The sequence below is a fragment of the Fringilla coelebs genome, assembly GCF_963513975.1.
Source record: "Fringilla coelebs genome assembly, chromosome: 1".
Lineage (NCBI taxonomy): Eukaryota > Metazoa > Chordata > Aves > Passeriformes > Fringillidae > Fringilla > Fringilla coelebs.
In genome coordinates this window covers 136,249,237-136,266,408 of record NC_140028.1, presented here as the reverse complement: position 1 = coordinate 136,266,408, position 17,172 = coordinate 136,249,237, and the positions used below count along the sequence as shown (strand labels likewise).

At 37.6% G+C, this 17,172-nt stretch overlaps 1 protein-coding gene across 1 annotated transcript in view; it reads right to left on the bottom strand.

Moving 5' to 3' along the window:
- GPR158 (G protein-coupled receptor 158) overlaps positions 1 to 17,172 on the bottom strand; it is a gene marked incomplete at both ends in the record, with an annotated part of 180,929 nt that overhangs the window by 77,178 nt on the left and 86,579 nt on the right. The window contains 2 exons of the mRNA XM_084201414.1: positions 887 to 955; positions 15,862 to 16,079. Of these exons, the coding sequence (XP_084057540.1) occupies positions 887 to 955; positions 15,862 to 16,079 (287 nt within the window). The remainder of the gene's footprint in view (positions 1 to 886; positions 956 to 15,861; positions 16,080 to 17,172) is intronic.

Genomic DNA, 17,172 nt, shown 5'->3' with positions numbered 1-17,172 from the left:
TATTCTTCACACATTCTACAGCAGTTTATTTCTTACTTGCTCTGCAGCTACTGAAGAGTTTTGTTATCCAGCTCATCTTTCAGTAACTACATGATGGTCTGTAAAAGCACAAAAAATTCTGACTACTGAGGGAAAGAGAACATAAACATATTTTAAAATAGTCCACAACTCCATCTTTGACTGTCTCCCAACCTGCATGCTTTCTATCAACTTTGGTCAATATAGACTTGGATGTCTTGCTTTATCTAGTCATTATTTTGGGTTTATGTGGCAATTAACGAGCTCAGCTTATCTGGAACCCTTGAAAAGAGAATGGACACAAATTTCTATGAGTTTTGTGGTATTTTTCTCATGTGACAATGAAGCTACCTTTTTTTCCACTTACAGAGAAAAATGCCATCTCATGGGGTAATGCCATCTAATTTTCCCTTAGACATGGTTTTGAAGATGCCACATACCTTCAGAAACATCAGATACATGCCAGTAATGCACTTAAATAATTAATCTCATTTATGCTGCATTCCAGGGAACTATTTGGTATAATCAGTGTCTTCCTTTTACATTACTTATTTTTTCCCCCCATACAATAGATCAGAGAGGTATTGTCTTTCAAAGCAAAATATCATCTTAGCCCAGAATACCCAAAAACTTCCAATTAAACCACTGGCAATTTTTACCAAATTGAAAATGGAGAATTATTGCAAGTAGAGTAAAACATTTGAGTGTTTTTAAGAATATTTGAAGAGCACAGGACATTTTGTAGTCAGATTAAACTAATAATTAATAAATAGTTTTTACATTTCTATTTTCACCAGAGTCAGTCATACAGTGTTTTAAAACATCAGCAAAGGTATAATTCTTTTTTTAAAGTTCTAGTTTGACTTACTGGGAAGTACAGAAGAAGTGATCCAAAAAGAATGGTTTCCAGCAGCACCAGCCCTGAAGCCCTGATACTCTAGAAGACAAAAACCAACACAAAATATTAGAAAATTCTCTCTGTGTACCATTTTCATAAAAGTACCTTCACTTTTGTCAGTGTAACACTTCCACAGTAAACTTTATTAAGCGGTCAGGCTTGCATGCTCCACACTCTTTAAATCACAGAATTACATTACAATTGTTGTGCTTTACAAAATTAAATTTAAAATATCTTTTCAACAGCTGCTTGGGATGTTTTGCATCTGTCTTGCTTGTTGGCACTTATTTTGATGTTATTAATTTTTTTCTCTGGCTGTTCATCTTGTGTTCAGTTTTTTTATTGCCATTTTGTGTGTTCATCTCCCATTCAGGGTTTCATTCTTCTCCTTACTTATTTGTGTCAGTAGAACTGTCCTTTCTGGATTTCCTGTCTCACTCAATAGTCACTCACTGCTGACACCTAAGTAATACTGCCATTTATTTTGTTCCTATCTTCATTCTAACTTTCATACTTAGCTACCTATACCATTCACTTAGCTAGGTCTGCAAAGAGTACTGTTTGTGAAGGACTGATTCATGCCTTCACCCATTCTATCCATTCTATCCAGGCCACATGAGCAGCCTTTGAGATAAACAGTCATTCCTTATCCTTGAATCTCAGAAAGTAACACCATTTCTGTGAAAAATCCCATTTAGAAAGGAAAGTCATCCATGCCTCTTGGCCACTGCTAAAGGGTCACGAATAAATGTTAAATAATTATTTGCACAAGGGAAATTTTTAAAAGTGTAGCTGCCCAAGTTGCATCAAGCATAACAAACCAAAAGCTGAATTGATGTATAAACAAGCACAGGAGAGATTGCATTTCAACTGTCTGTGGTCCTAAGTAATCCAGGAAATACAACAGCATTCATTAGCACCGAATTCCTGAATGTCATCACATAAATCAGTGATAGGAGTGTCAGAGTATTTTCATAGTGGAGAAGAAAAAAAGAAAGCCAAAATAAAATTAAAGTCATCCTGTATTGGTTACATTGTGTAATACTGAATTAACTGTAGACTTTTGGTGTCAGTCCAGGAAGACTGCAGGTTCCTCCAGGGCCACATGTCACTGTGTATTATATGAGCATGGTACCATGGAAACCTAGTGAGGGGAAAAGGTTGGCATATTTTGATTTTTTTTTTCACTTTTTTTAAACAGTTCTGCCACTTCTGTAATAAAAAGAATGACCGAAGAGGGCTGTGACATACAGAAAATTTCCTTTTACAAAGGTGGTTTCACCAGAATGTGAGCTTGTCTTTCAGATAAATAAAGCATATCAGAAATCATTAGAGGAAAAAAAAATCAGATACATTTCTTCTTTAATCTCAACTTTGAATACATTCATATTTATTAAATTGAAAAGTGTATCTACACTCCATGTGTAAGCACATAGGGATACACGACAGAATGGTAGAGAAGCAAGGAAATATAGAGAAGGGGCACAGGTTTGCCTGCTGTGCTAAGCTGATATATTTGAGATGACTGGAAAAATTACAAATGCAAATTGTCTCAAAAGAAGTGCAATAAAAAGTGCAGCTAAAGGTAGATGTGAAGGCAACGTGCTCGCTCTGCAGTGCTCCCAGGAGGACCCTGGTGGTGCAGGTCTGGCAGATCCATCCCACTCTGCACGTGAGGAAATGGGAGATGTGATGAGACCTTACAGGATTGTATTCCCAAATCTGCTCTTACTTCTCTGAAAACCCTTCCTGTTCAAATTATTTTTATTCCTGGTACAGGTGGTTCTTTAGTTCTATTAAATTAAAGAAGTGAGAAGCGATTTTTGTCAAGTTGAAAATATGTGGTCTGAAATGTTTTATTACCAGCTGCTTCTCCTACTAAAATACACCTTCCCAATAAAGAATTTTTTTTCCAGTATGACTATATTTTTGTCTTGATTTCCATGAGCTGTTTTTCTAAAGCCCATCTAGAGTCCTTGTCCCTCTGTCTTATCCCATATACCTTTTCCAAACACAAAGACACAGTCATCTTTCTTAGTGAAAGAGCTGTGTGGAAAAACTAAATTTCAGGAATTTTATCTCAATTCAAGTTTACTTTTAAGAAATAGACTGCACAGATTCTTCTCTCTGTCCCCAAGGCTGAGCAGTAGCAAGATGTTTGGCTCTTTTGTTAAGAAACAGAAGTTGGACTTCCAGTTCCCAGACAGTGATATCAGGAGCTGCAGAAAAGAGTGGAACTATATTTCGTTGTGGTGGGCAACCTAAACTGTTCACACCTTCAAGAGGAGTACTGGGGACTAAAGAATGGGCATGAAAACAACTGGAAGGAGTCCTCTGAATCCTCAGTTAGTGCCTTATAACAGTGGTGTCATAAGTTATTTATTGTCTTGATAATAAAATCAGGGACTGATTAGGACCACTACCCATGAAAACGTAAATGTTGAATTCTTTAACAAGGCTTTGCTTTAATTTTATTATTGTTGATTGAGGTATAAAATTTCAAACAACTCATTCCCAGCTAACTTCAGGAAAAACTCTTCAATTCAAGGGAGAAAAAGTTATACCTCTTTTGAAAATTTCCCTGTAAAATAATGAAGAGGAAATTGTGTGTCCTGCTCAGCCTTTCATCACACTAATACTTTTAACCTATTTGAATCATAGCCTCCTAATAGAATACAGATTTCAAGTACAGAAATATTCACAGTAAAGACCAATTTTCCAAAAACAGGCCTACAGTTATGGGCTGCCACTTAAACTGTACTGACAAATTGTCAGAATTTTCTGGCATTTGCAGGTTTTGTGCGTATTTCTAAACCAAATAAATATAATCCTCATGTTTTCTCCTTTCCCTTTCAAGCCTTTGAAGTAGACTTACATGAAGGTCAATTTTTTTGTTCTATTACTAGTTGAGCTCAAACAGAATATAATTATTAAATTTACTTTTACCTGAAAAAAAGTCAGGAAAAGCAAAGGCCATCAATCATAAAGCAATTTCATTACAAGTACACAAGATTTCAGGCATCCAAGAAATCCCCAAATATTTAATTTTTCAATTCATGTGGCCCTTGATCCTTTCTGCTATACAAGTAACGAAATCTGTTGAGATAATCATGATGAAGGTAAGGTGTTCTGCATGAGAAACATGGGCATTGCTGAATCTAAGCTGCACTACACTACCTACAAGACAGACATTTGAGAAAACTATTTTCTGGTGAAGAACCCTCACAATAAAAATGGTTAATGTCCCAGGGACATCTTTTCTTATAAGGGCAGAAATTCCTGCCTTGGGGAAATTCTGCTTAAATCAAGATACCTGCAAATAGTGGTGAATATATACATCAAAGAAATATCAGTAATGAGGTAAACACCTAATTTCAATTTCAGTCTCTTCACAGCTTTATGGTTAATTCAAAAGATGAATATGTACAATGACAATCATCAAAAATCTGGATCACTTAAATTGTGTGTTTCACTAGGTTATACATTCAATTAACACAGAAATTAAATGAAGATCCAAAGACATTACTTTCAGGAATAAAATGCACTCTAATATTGATTAATCACCTAACCACCAAGAGATTAAATTGAATACACAAAAAGCTGATGAAACAGGAAACCAAACTTCAGTAGCAGGAGGCAGGGCTCAGTATGTTCCTCTGTTCAGTTTACAAATAGCTTCAGAACACCTGATCTAAATTTCAGCTTTCTTATGCAACATGGCCTCACCTATTAGAGAAGATAAACCACAGCTCAATAAATGTCTGTATAAATTGTAGTTCAATCACACAGAAATAAACAGTTTATGGTAAAAGAATAAAAAACCAACCTGACTGCAAAGTTCAAGATTCATAACATCTCAGAGGAAACAAACTGAAAATTATGTGAGAAGTGCTACAATAAAGCTGATTGAGGTAAAAAAATTCTCATTATTTTCATGACTTAGAAGGCAAATTAACTATATATGAAAGTCATTATAATAATTTCAGAGCAGTCAAAACCTCATACTTTGGAAGGTTTTAAATCCAACTTCAGTTTATTTTGTTCACTTTTACTTTACAAGAGCCACATGCTAAACCACTTCAAATGAATACTTTATAATTGCATCTGAGAAATCCTAATCCCAAAAAGGGTGAGATTTTTCAGCTCTTCAGAATTTATTAAGCTAAGTAATTCCTCACTAAGTTTAGATCACAAAATGAATGTTTCACTGAAATAAAAGCACATTTGTTTTTGAAGGAAATACTGCTATGCGTAACTAAATTATTCTTCCTTCCAATGTATTGCTGAAAGGGAATACATTGGAAGCCTCATGTTAGTGCAGACCCTGCACAAGGAATTGTGAAAATGGCTGTGCTATCTGCACAAAGTTGAGTTTAAGACAAGGGACAGCATATGGATACAGGCAGATGAGAAGAGCAAGGGAACAACAAGGCAATATCACATTTCAGAACTAGCAATTAGTGGTAAGTCCCAGCCTATCATTATCCCACTCTAAGTTAAATACTTTGTCAGCACTTGAATCTGAAGACATGATATGGAGAGCAGAGGATGCTCTCAAAAAGGCTCCACTAAACATGAGGAAAGCACGAAGGGAACAAGGGGTGTTTTTTGGAAAAGGTAACAAGATGAGGCTGGTGTGGCACTTCTGCATCACAGAAATGGCAAGCATTTCTTTTCAGTTAGGAGATAGGAAAAAGCTCATGTGGGAGCTGAAAAAAACCAGAGATACACAGCTCACGTATGGTGTCAAGAGGGAGATGCAGCGAGGACAGCAGAAAGTGGAAGAGCCGTAAATCATGGGCAGCATCATTTAGGACAGACAGGAGCAGGCTGTGACTGCATCTGCCAGCTGAAAGGACATGGCAATAGCCAAGACACAAGACACCAAACTGAGACAACAAACAGGGCTGCAGACTGGCAGAAATCATTTATTAAAAGGGAGCTCAGAAGGAGTTCGGCAAGGCTTAGACATAGCCAGAGACACAGAGATCTCCAGAGTCCGAAATGACCTTTGGTAACGAGCAGGTTGCTACAGTAACTATGAAAGAGTAGCTGGGATGTCCTAGAGGGAAGCAGGAGGAGATCAAGGTTTCTTTTCTGCTATATTGAAGTTGATGAAAAGATGTCAGAGAAAAATGTCATTATTTTATTCCAGACAGGGGGAGGCACGGCTGTGACAAGGAAGGCAAAAGCAATGTGATTGTGTTCATAGCACAAAGTTGTAATGAGAAGCTGACAGCATGAGCCTGTTCCTAAAAACCTTCAACTTTTACCCAAAGAAATTAAGAAAAGAATGAAGAACAGGAATATGTTTTAGTCTGAGTAATCTGTGTTCAGCCTGTACCACATGATATAGGCAAAACCAACCAAACAACCAAAATATTAAAAACAGCACAAAGTTTCTCTCAACACTCTACCATGAACAACAATTTTTGCATTTACAGATATGCAGTAAAAAATTGCAAGACTTTTCCTAGAATAAGGTTTCCAATAGAGTTTTATTTCTACTATTTGAAAGGTCTCATGCTACATTACTTCTTTCTTCTCTCTGGGTAAAACTTCTAAAAACCCCTATAAGACGTTTTCCTTAGTTAAATTGGTTTTTCAACATCAAAATGGGGTCTTATTACTAGACCCTTAAAACAAAAAGAAAGGTCTGCTTCAGACACAAGTCTTCTCTTGGAGAGGGAGGCATGCCAAAGACGTCATGCAAGCCACCAGGGACTTTGCTATTGCTATTGATTGTACAAGGAAGGTTCACAGCAGGATACAACTCCAAGACAAATAGCAGGATAAATAAATAATGTCGCCGTTATTCTGCTGACATGATAGGAAATCTCTTCCCAGCAAATCTGTAAATGCCCATTCAGAAGCCCAAATCAAACTTCAGATAAATGCAACTGTCCTGAAGTTACTGCATCAAGGAATCAGTGGGGAGAGCTTATTACCATGTGACAGACCATTCAGTCTACTCAGACACTCTATAAGGGCTATAAATATGAGACCAGCAGGAATCAGAGAGTAACAGACAAGCAAAAATCTTAGCAGTTTGCTCAGTTTAATTGATGACTCTGAAACAACCTTGGAAAAACTCTTCTATGAGGTAATAGTTGTCATTGTTGGAAAATATTTGCTGGAATTCAAGCATTCAATTACTTAATTTTTCATAATTTATTTTTAAAGTGAAATCATAGACTTAAATGAATGTAGGCCTTCGCGGCTGCTACAGCTTTTTCTTTGTTGACAGCTATATCCTTGCCAGCTCCCTACACTGAAAGCGTACTACCAGCTCCATTGACTTGAACTTTGGGGCTCTGTGTTGCAGAGTTTTGTTGAATAGTGGTAGAACAGAAGGTAGCAATGATTCACAGTCCACAGGGTCTTACGTGGCAAAACATTAAGAAAGCAAAGGCAAGGAATCTGTTTCAGTGCCAAACTGGAGCAAATGTGTCACAAACCATGGCTGATTGACATCACCTTGAAGGCAGCACACTCCTTGTAAAAAATACCATTCATGTTTTCCAGATGAGCTCCCTAAGATGTTGTGCAATTCAACTTTGTAGAGACAAGCATTGGCTTAATACAAAGCCATACAGAGAAGATTGCAGCTTTTGAATCCTTAGAGCTACGGCTGAGTATTGATGAAAAGCCATTTTTATGCCTTACTTTGTCCATTAGCAGTAGACTCTATCTAGAGCAGTTTGTTTTTTGTTTTGGCTTCCTACCACCCTGCTCTTGTCATTAGCTCTTCTTTATGAGGCTGAACTGAAATCAATGAACATATTTCATATCTAGATCTTTAGTTTCTTCACACTTTAGTTTTCATTAGGCCTAAAATGTCTGTAATTTATTTTTTTTATTCACAAGTACTTGATGCCTCTAAACTGTGTATTAAATGCAAATACATATTCATGTGAAACCTTTGGCCTTATGAAGTGAATACACACAATACCCTGAAAACACTGCAGCCATGCCTACTGCTTTTGGGAACTCCAGCAGGCAGTACATCCTCCCTGAGACTCAACTGCTGCTGCAGGCTAACAGCCCCTTCACTTCTTACCTTGCCAATATGGCACTCTTAACTTACTCATGTGGGAATTAAGAAAGTACAGCACCCCTAAAGGCACATCTTAACTACACAGAAAAATGGGAAGGGACGTGCAAATAAAGGAAATGAGAATTCCACTAAAAACAACAGTTTTGAAAACAACATCGGCAATGCCTTTAAACCTGCATGCCTGAAGATTACAATAAGCTTCCTGAGAAATCACAAGAAACGAGGTTCTCACCCTAGAACAGGATGAAGAAAGGGTGTCTAATGCACTGCACAGAGTGTGTATAGGCTGAGTGAACTATCAGGTATGCCCACCAGCACAGCATGTAAAGGCAGCTGCTCCATTTGTGCAAGATCTTCCCTCTATGAAGTTTCCACTTCAGCTGAAATGTCAGAAATTGTTGTCTAGGGAGAAAAAAGCAGAATGTGCACCAAAGATGAAAACCATCCAGGCATAAGCACATCAAGATGCCACTGTGGAGTAAAAAAAAAAAAAAAAAGGAAAAAGGATTGGCTGATTTACATTAGAAAAAGAGGTATGTTTGCAAAGCCAGCATGCTTTAATATTTAAAGATGTATCACACATCAATAGCCTGTGATTACCTCATTCTGAATTACTGTATCCTATTGCGGCTGCAGTAAGGGAGAAAAGACATTCTTGATTTCTCAGTATTAGAAAGGGGAACTACAGCATACATTTGCATGTTGCCTTTCCATCTATGTGCAGTTCTGTGCAGTATTTAAAATTGCACTGCTAAGGGAATATCTTCACAGTTTCGAAATCATATTCAGCAGAACACTTAAATATATTTACACTAAATAAAAAAATGGGATAGTGGTGGCAGAGTGTATCTAGCCACCCTGAACTCCAAAATTAAAATCTGTATTTGACAGAATAAAAACCATATAAAAACAGTCTGTAGCTATTATTTGCCACATTTCCCTCAAGAGAGGGAAAATTATTTATTCCTGTTGATGATTAGGCATATGGTCCTATTAACTGTATTTACCTTGATTGGTGTTCAAGATGTATATTTTCTTCCTGTCATTAAAAGTATTTATATTTCTCTATTTCCAACAGTTCCCAAATGTTCATAAAAGAGGGGTTGGGGAGGGCAGGGGTAGAGAAGATTAGTAAAATAAAATGTAATTTAGTTAAAAATTTCCAATATTTGAGATTGGAAATGGTCTTGAACAGGGCAAAGCCCTCCATTCCAATGGGCTCTACCACAGTCCATCACTGTTGATGCCATATGACAACACCATTCCAAATTACCATGTTGAACTCTAAGCATTTTTTCCACTATTTTTCAGAGCTGAAAACAACCTCTTCCAAGTGTGCTCACTACTACCAATTTTACCTTGACATGCTGGATTTGCATCCAGAGACGCTGGCCACAGGTGCATCAGGAAGATGGAAAGCCCAGATCCCCATTCTCGCTCTCTGTTCCCCTATTTCCAGAACCTGGCAGCACCACAAGGTGGTGAGATGAGGGCAAAGTAGTTTGGCTTTAGTGCAACTACTTTGGAGCCCTTAGCACTGCTCTGAATGAGAATTCCCAGCAAACAAGACCCTTCTGAAAAGGTCTAGCATGAGTCAAGGCTGGCAGCACGTTCTCAGCTCTCCTTCATCACAAAGTAGCAATTAGTGCCTTCCAGTCCCTGGCTGAGATCAACTTCTGTGTTCTCTTTGCCAGTAGAGGTTCTTGGCATTTCTTAAGGGCACTTACAATTCCTCACAGTAGTTGTATTCTACCCAAAGCTCCCTGTTTGAGGTGGTAGGCTGCTATGCAAAGGTCAGTTATTTTCAGCTCTTCTTTCCCATTCATTTGAAAAGGCAGCTTTATAACTGACAAGTCTTTTAGGTTCTTTGCAGGTAATGTCCTTCCACAGTCCAGTACTTTAACAAAAACATGATTACAACACAGCTGGTTTTCTCTTTAAGGCTCTGGTAGATTTCTAGCCCTATGTTAGGTCTGAAATTTTTAAAAAATCTGATTTTTATTCATAGTTATTTAAATGTTCAGTTTCTTTCCAGCAGCTTTGCTACCCTTACACTGTATGTAATCAATGCTGCAGTTGGTCATTCCCTGTTTGAGTTCTCCCTTGGTCCACACAGCACTGCTTGCAAAGATGAATTCTACTATGTTGTTGATGCTTTTTCTCACAAAATCACTGTTCAGCTTCTCATTTTTGAGAATATTTGTTTTAATATGATTTCTGTCCTTGCCTAAACAGCTACTTTTGTTAGCTTAGCCTCAGACTTTTTGGACGTGTTTTTTGTAGTGATGTTTGCATTATTAAATCAATACTAATGCCACAGCACATAAAGATGTTTGCTACTATCACCTTGAGCTGTTTTGTTCCTTAGTTGTTCTACTTTGAGAATGTTTTGCACCTCTGTATACAGCCATGAGTAAGGCTGAAAGTTGTTCTGCAAGATGCTCATACTCAAACTCTGTCAAAGCCTTTGACAACCAAGGAAATAAGAGGAGCCTATTCCTTTACAGACTCCTCTGTAAGGAGATTGCAAGTCTGTAAGACTCCTCTAAGACACATAACAACACTATCAACAGCACTGAGCCTGTGCCTTGTTTTGCATCCAGTGTCCCTTTCCTTCTCTGACACTGCAGAAGCCCCACCATCTTCCCAGGCCATACTCAGGAAAATCACTCTGTCAGACCAATAAAATAGAATTCCAACATTTTCACTATTGAGGAAAGATCTCTTTTTCCCAGGTCTCATCACACAATTTCCTCAGTGGCATTAAACTGGTGCTGTCAGCCTTTCTGATGGAATTTCACAAATTTTCATCTCCCTTAAGTTTTTGAGCCTCTTGCCCCTTGAGTCAATACCAGGTTCATGGCTTCCAGCTTTCACTACTGATTGGCACAAGGGCTGTCCACAGGAAAGATTTCTTCCAAGTGATCCAGACATCTGATTTCCCTTCTGTATTAGCTATGAATAATTTTTCCTCTTTTCTATTTGTAAGGCACATTTCCCCCACTTACTCTCCTGCTGAAATGCTTCTCCTTTTCCCACTATAGCAGTAGCATCTCCTCTTTATCTATTATATTTTTCATCTTTTTCTGTGTTTCCCTACAAATCTTTTCACTAGTGGTTTAGCTTCTGCTACTCCTTCTGTGCCTTCTTCCAGATTTTTTTTGGTTCTTATCGCTTTGGAGTTCTTCCTTCTCTTGGCAATGGGCCACCTTTTCTGCCTGTGACTTTCTCCAGTTATGACTCTTGCAGTTAAATAACATTACTGCTGAGCTGATCTCAGGGCTGCTGAGTCACTTTCACCTGTGTTTGACAAAGCCTCAAAAAGAATTCCACAGCACTGATCAGAGCTTTGTCACAGTATCTTTTTGCCATTCCATTCTGCTCTTTTGGCCAATTCCAATGACTGCTAAAGTCACTATTGTGCACTTACATTTACAGGTTGGCAATGGTCAGATTGGTCAGTGGTACCAGTGGTTTGGATCAACTGTATTTTGGATGAACAAGCTGAATTTTGTTCTGTCACCTATCAAATGTGCAAGTCTACATGAGTAACTACAAGGTTTTCAAGAAGAGACATGAAATCTAACTTAATGATGCCTTGCCAAGAGAACAGAAGATATTCTGGTTTAGACTCTAGTGTCCTACCTCACTTCATGGCCTGTGCTGCATTATTAAAGAAGCACACAGGGATCCTTCCTGATCTATCCTCCAAGTTTCCAACAATAAAATTATGACCTTGAAGCACCAGATATTTCACAAAAACCACTGTGTTTAAACATCCAAAAATACAGAAACATATATAGAAAGATATATATATATAGAGAGAGAAATATCCTCCATGATTCCTTCCGGTTTTTTTTTTTTTTTGCTTTATACTTTGGGATCTGTAACATTCTTTGCCAGTGAGCAACATAAAGCAAAAGTTTTGTAATGCAACTACTACTTTTTTTAAAAGCATTTGAGAGATTCCTTGAACATTTGAGAGATGCCTTGATCTTTAAACCCTCTAGTGATACCCTAAGAGGAACCATGAATCTATATCTATGTTGGCACATCAACATCTCCCGCTGTACATGATTTTATACCGCATTTCCTGCCCTGTCTTTTCCTCTGCCACCCCTTGGTTACCTATGAATAGTGCAGCTCACCTAGACCCTTGAGACCAAAATTTTAAGAGCTTTTGGTGGCAGACCTTGGAAGTACTCTCATAGCCACATGCTCGTAATCCCCCTTTCACAGAGCTACAAATACATTTGTAGGGCGTCACATTCTCTCAAAAGCCCACTTCCCACATTTGCCCATGGACCCAGTAGTTTTGTTATTTATTACCATTACTCTGAATTTTCATGTGAGAAAGTTGGACCTACTGATCTTTAGTTCTTGTCACTATTATAAGGAGCCTTTATATAAATAGAGATGTCACATTTCCTATCTTCCATTGCTCCTCCACCGCTCTCAGTGTAAACTTATTACACAATAAATAGTTTGGCAGTTTTCTAGATAGAAGTCTGAAGAGGATTCTTCAGAGGAACCTTAAGAAGTTCTAGAAGATGAGACTTAAAACTTCAGAGATTTATAGAAGTCCCTCCAAAGAGGAGCCTGGCTTTTAAAAGCCAGTCTTCTGGCTTGCTACAGGCTTTGCATAGTTATTACCATTCATTTTGTCAAGATCTGAGTGGGAACTCACAAGCTGGTATTAACCAGGTTCTCTGTAGAGTTATTATTACAGCCTAGGTGAGTAATAATGATCTGTCAAAATGAAAGGTGTATCATCACATTTTGTCAGTAACACTTTGGCAGTAATTGTCAAAAAGGTCTCTGCTCTCATGGCTGTGCTCTGTGGCAGTGCAGGGCTCCATCTTTCACCCGTGGTTGGTCTTTCAGCAACTGCCTTGGATCTCACATGTATTCCACACTGCTGACAAACTAGGCTGATGGCAATTTATCCACTGTAAGTACTGCTTGGTCATAAAAAGTACAACCAGTGTGATCTGAATAGCTGAGTTATTTCTTCACTTCCCTAAAATACTTATGGTCTCTCTCTGCTCTTACCGATACATTGATCTTTTTTAAGACAAAAAAATGTCTTGTCATTTCCATCATAAGCTGAAGGATGCTTATGGACCTTTATCATTCTTTTTGTGAATTATTATATATCACTGCCAAGGTGCCTGGGGTGTTTCTTTCCAAGTGCTTTCTGTTGGCAGACCTTAACTTTTCAGGACCTAATTTTTTTGAAGGTAGTAATTACCAGGAGTCCCCATGAAGTACAAGCATTGAGGAGCCTTCCACAGTCACTTTTACTAAAGAGGCAACCGGATTCCATTTACCTTCTGATTTTACTGATCAACAGAAGGATCAAAATGTCATGTATCTACTCTTCATTCCTTTCAGCACTGAAAGGGCCTTAATTTAACATCTTTTATTTTCAACTCCCATCTTTTGCTCCCTTAAACACTTTGAAGTTTGCTTCTTGATATAGTAGCAGTATCCTGTTCTTTCTGTTAAAATGTTGCATTAAAAACTATTTTTTGCAACCATTTGAATATTGTAGTGCTACACGTGGGAGAGAAATGCTCTTCTCTAACTCCCACGCAGCACAATGGAAATGAGCAGTTTAACACAGCAACTTTAATCACAGACATATATACTAACCTAATTGTGGTTTGCTTCACTAACAGTTGGAAATTCTCAGAAGGCCAGATATTTTGAATATACTTCAATATGTGTTTCATTTTTATGATTTTGGCAGAGAGTACATAGTAAGTTACTAGTTTTCTTCCTTCACTCCAAATTTCTGTCATTTCCCAATGTAACCAGCAGTTTTCTTATGCAAATACTCATTGTTCTCAGTATGTTTGCCCTTCATGCAACATGTCATGGTAAACACACAAGATCTTTTTCATGCTTTACCAACAAGATAAAAACCACTAAAGGAAAATCCCAGAAAAACTCAACTGCAAGACATGAAAAGCAATGAAAAATATATCAGTTACTATTCCTTGAAAACATCAATCATAATGGAAAGGTTTGTTAATCACCATATTACTTCTTTTGTCTCATTTCCTTCCCTTTTCCTTGTGAGATACACATTTAGAGAAAAGTTAACTTTCCTGTAAGGTACCAAAACTGCAACTGAATCCATCTCTGGTCAACTGAATGAACAGCAATGTCTCAAAAGCATAATTTTTCTTTCAGGGAAAAAGAATGCTTTGTTTTATGACTGATTCTCACTCATTCATATGTCATGATTAACAATGGTAAGAGGGAATTTGGAAAAAAAAAAGAACAAACTTTTTCCTATTGACTGAAAAACACTTCAGAGGCAACAAAAGATGTGTATATGCTGCTTACTATTGCTTTGGCATTAAAGATTCAGATTCCATGTGTTTCTTTATTCATAGACTACTTTGGAGAACTAACTAACCATCACAAATGTAAAAATGTGCTATTCATCACTAGTAGGTTTTGTGAAACAGAAGATTTCTGTGTTATGTCTAATAAAGATAGATCTTTTTACTGTAGCAGATATCTATATCAGAACATATGCAAGTGTAAAAGTGCAAGAGTGAAAACAATTTCTCAACCTGTTTGTGAGAAAATATAAGTATTTCCTATAAAACAATCAATATTGTGGTGTGTAAAAAAGAAGTGAAGCCCAGCTTGCAATAGCTGCATATCACTTTCTAAGTCAAGAAATAGTTTCCATTCACAAGAAATGCTTGTCATGATGTTGTTTATTACATTAAAAGTGAGAATATTAACAGATTAAAACCTCACAAAAGCAGAATGAAGTTCTTCTGCAAAGTTAATGTCAAGCAACTAAACAGATGCCTACAACAAACTTTTCATAACAAAAAAAAATTTTATGAATACAATTAAGTCTGTAATTTGAATCATTTACTATAATATCATTAAATACAAAGACACTGTCAGAAACAGAAGAGATAAAAAAAAGGAATGTTACTGCTCGTTCTGTGATTTCCTGGCAGGATATTAAAATCTTTCAAAATGAGCCACGCATTTGTAACACAGACACTGCAGGATCAGGAAGACTGTGGGATCAAGTGTTCCAAAAACCAAAATGGAAATACTTATCTAGGTATAGAAAGTGGATGAAGCTATTAATTTCAATAATGCAGCATACGGTGTGCACACCTACGTTTCCCAAATGTAGGTAGTGAATATATGCCATCTTCAGTTAATTTCTTTTAAGTAAATCTGAAGTTTCAGAGAATATTCTGCATTTACTGAGGCAACAGTGAGATTCCAAGAGATGTTACCAGATTTTCAGTGAGCTAAAAGCAGAAAGTTCATTAGCTTAGTACAAAAATGCTGCATCACAATTTACAGATACTCCTTAGTATACCCTTGCTTTAGTGAAAAAAAGTAATATTCTTTAACTATTAATCACATTTAAACTCTCTAGGAACTAGAATTATTCAGAAAGATTTCTCTTTGCCATAATTATTTACCAGCTAGTCACTCAAATATATTGAAACCAAACATCATTCCCAGTAGTGGTAATGCAGAGACTTTCATGATCCCAAGTTTCTAAAAACCCCATGTGCCTTTAGATATGTGCATAATTAACCGGCCTGATTTTCCAAAATTACTAAATACTTTCCTTGATTTCTGCTGAGCATCCATAAATGCAAGCATATTTCACTGGAAGACACAAATTGCTTCGCTTTTTTTTTTTCTTCTTTTTCCCCAAAACCACATAAACAATTCAAGAAAACATTCCTGTTTGGAAATGCCATCGTCCCCTTGAGCTGTGCTCCTTGCCTGGGAAGCTGACCCTGAAAATGGGAAGCTGTGGAACCGAGATAAACGAGCTAGTAGGGCACAGTGAGGAGGAACGCGCGAGCGAACGGCGCGGGTTTACCTTGGCCTTGCGGAAATGGTAGACCAGCAGCATGCTGATAAAATCCAGCAGCATGCAGAGCGTCTGGAAGGAGATGATGGCCAGCCGTAAGTACTTGTCCTCCTGTGCATAGCAGGGAGTATCATCTGTGCAGAAAGAGCATCCTTCTCTGCAGGGTAGGCAGGTGTAGACTTCCTCTGACAATTCACCACCAGAAAAGCGATTTTCTGCATCCTTTCCTGAAAGTATCAGAAGAGCCAGGGGAGACACCTTTAGTTGATGGGGAGTTCATCACCAGTCCTCTGCTGGGCTTCCTTTCCCTCCCATTCTTTCTCAATAGGCTACAAAATAGCTTGCCCAGTGCTGCTTTTCTCACTGAACCATCCTTTGTAACGTTCAGAAAATGCAGACCAATGAGGGAAAGTGAGCTTATTAAACATCAAATGCTTTCCTGTTACATTTAAAGTGGGCTAAATCAGCACAGGAAATTCTATGAAGAATTTTGAATGGGGAAAAATTACATGAAATATTTGGGAATAAGGAATGAATTTTACACAGACAGATGAAGGGCAGACCCATTAACTACCTAATGTTCATAGTACAAGCTCTGATCCCATTTCAGATTGCTCTGCAATTTCATAAAAATGCTATCGAGTGAATTAATGAGCTTCAAATTATATTAAAACCTTCTTAATTAACATTTGCCCAACAGGCTGTTGCATGATTGCACTACTCTGTCCCCAAAGCAAAACCAGTGCACTTAGACTAAGTATAGTTTTCCATTGTTCACACAAACACACCAGGAAGCAGACACGCCTATTTTGTCTAGGAAAATCAATTACTCTTGAACTGACATTTCACCCATCAATGTGAATCTATCAAGAGCACACACAAAAGGATTCCTAATTTTTCTGATCTATGACACTTGCCCATAAACCCTTGTAAGGCTGCTTAACCTACAGGCCATGAAAAGAATTAAAAGATGAAAGAGAAAGGGGGGGAAAGAATATTGTTAAATAAAAGGAAAAAAAGAATTTGTTGAAAATGTTTGTTATAGGCAAGACAGTCTTAGGAGTTCGCAGAAACAACAAAATGTTGTTTCTGTGAGCTCAGTCAATGCGTGTGTTACAAAGTGTGGTAACTCCTCTCACTTTTCACAATTCTAGAGAACTGCTTCAATTACTTTGATCAAAATTCTCCTTCTCTGTCAGGGAAAGTAGTAAATCATGCATTGCTGAGTCCTTCAAGAGACAACCTATTCCACCTATGCTGCACATACACATGGGCTTATGCAACTCTCTTCAGACTTTTAGCTTGTAGCAATTGAAGTAG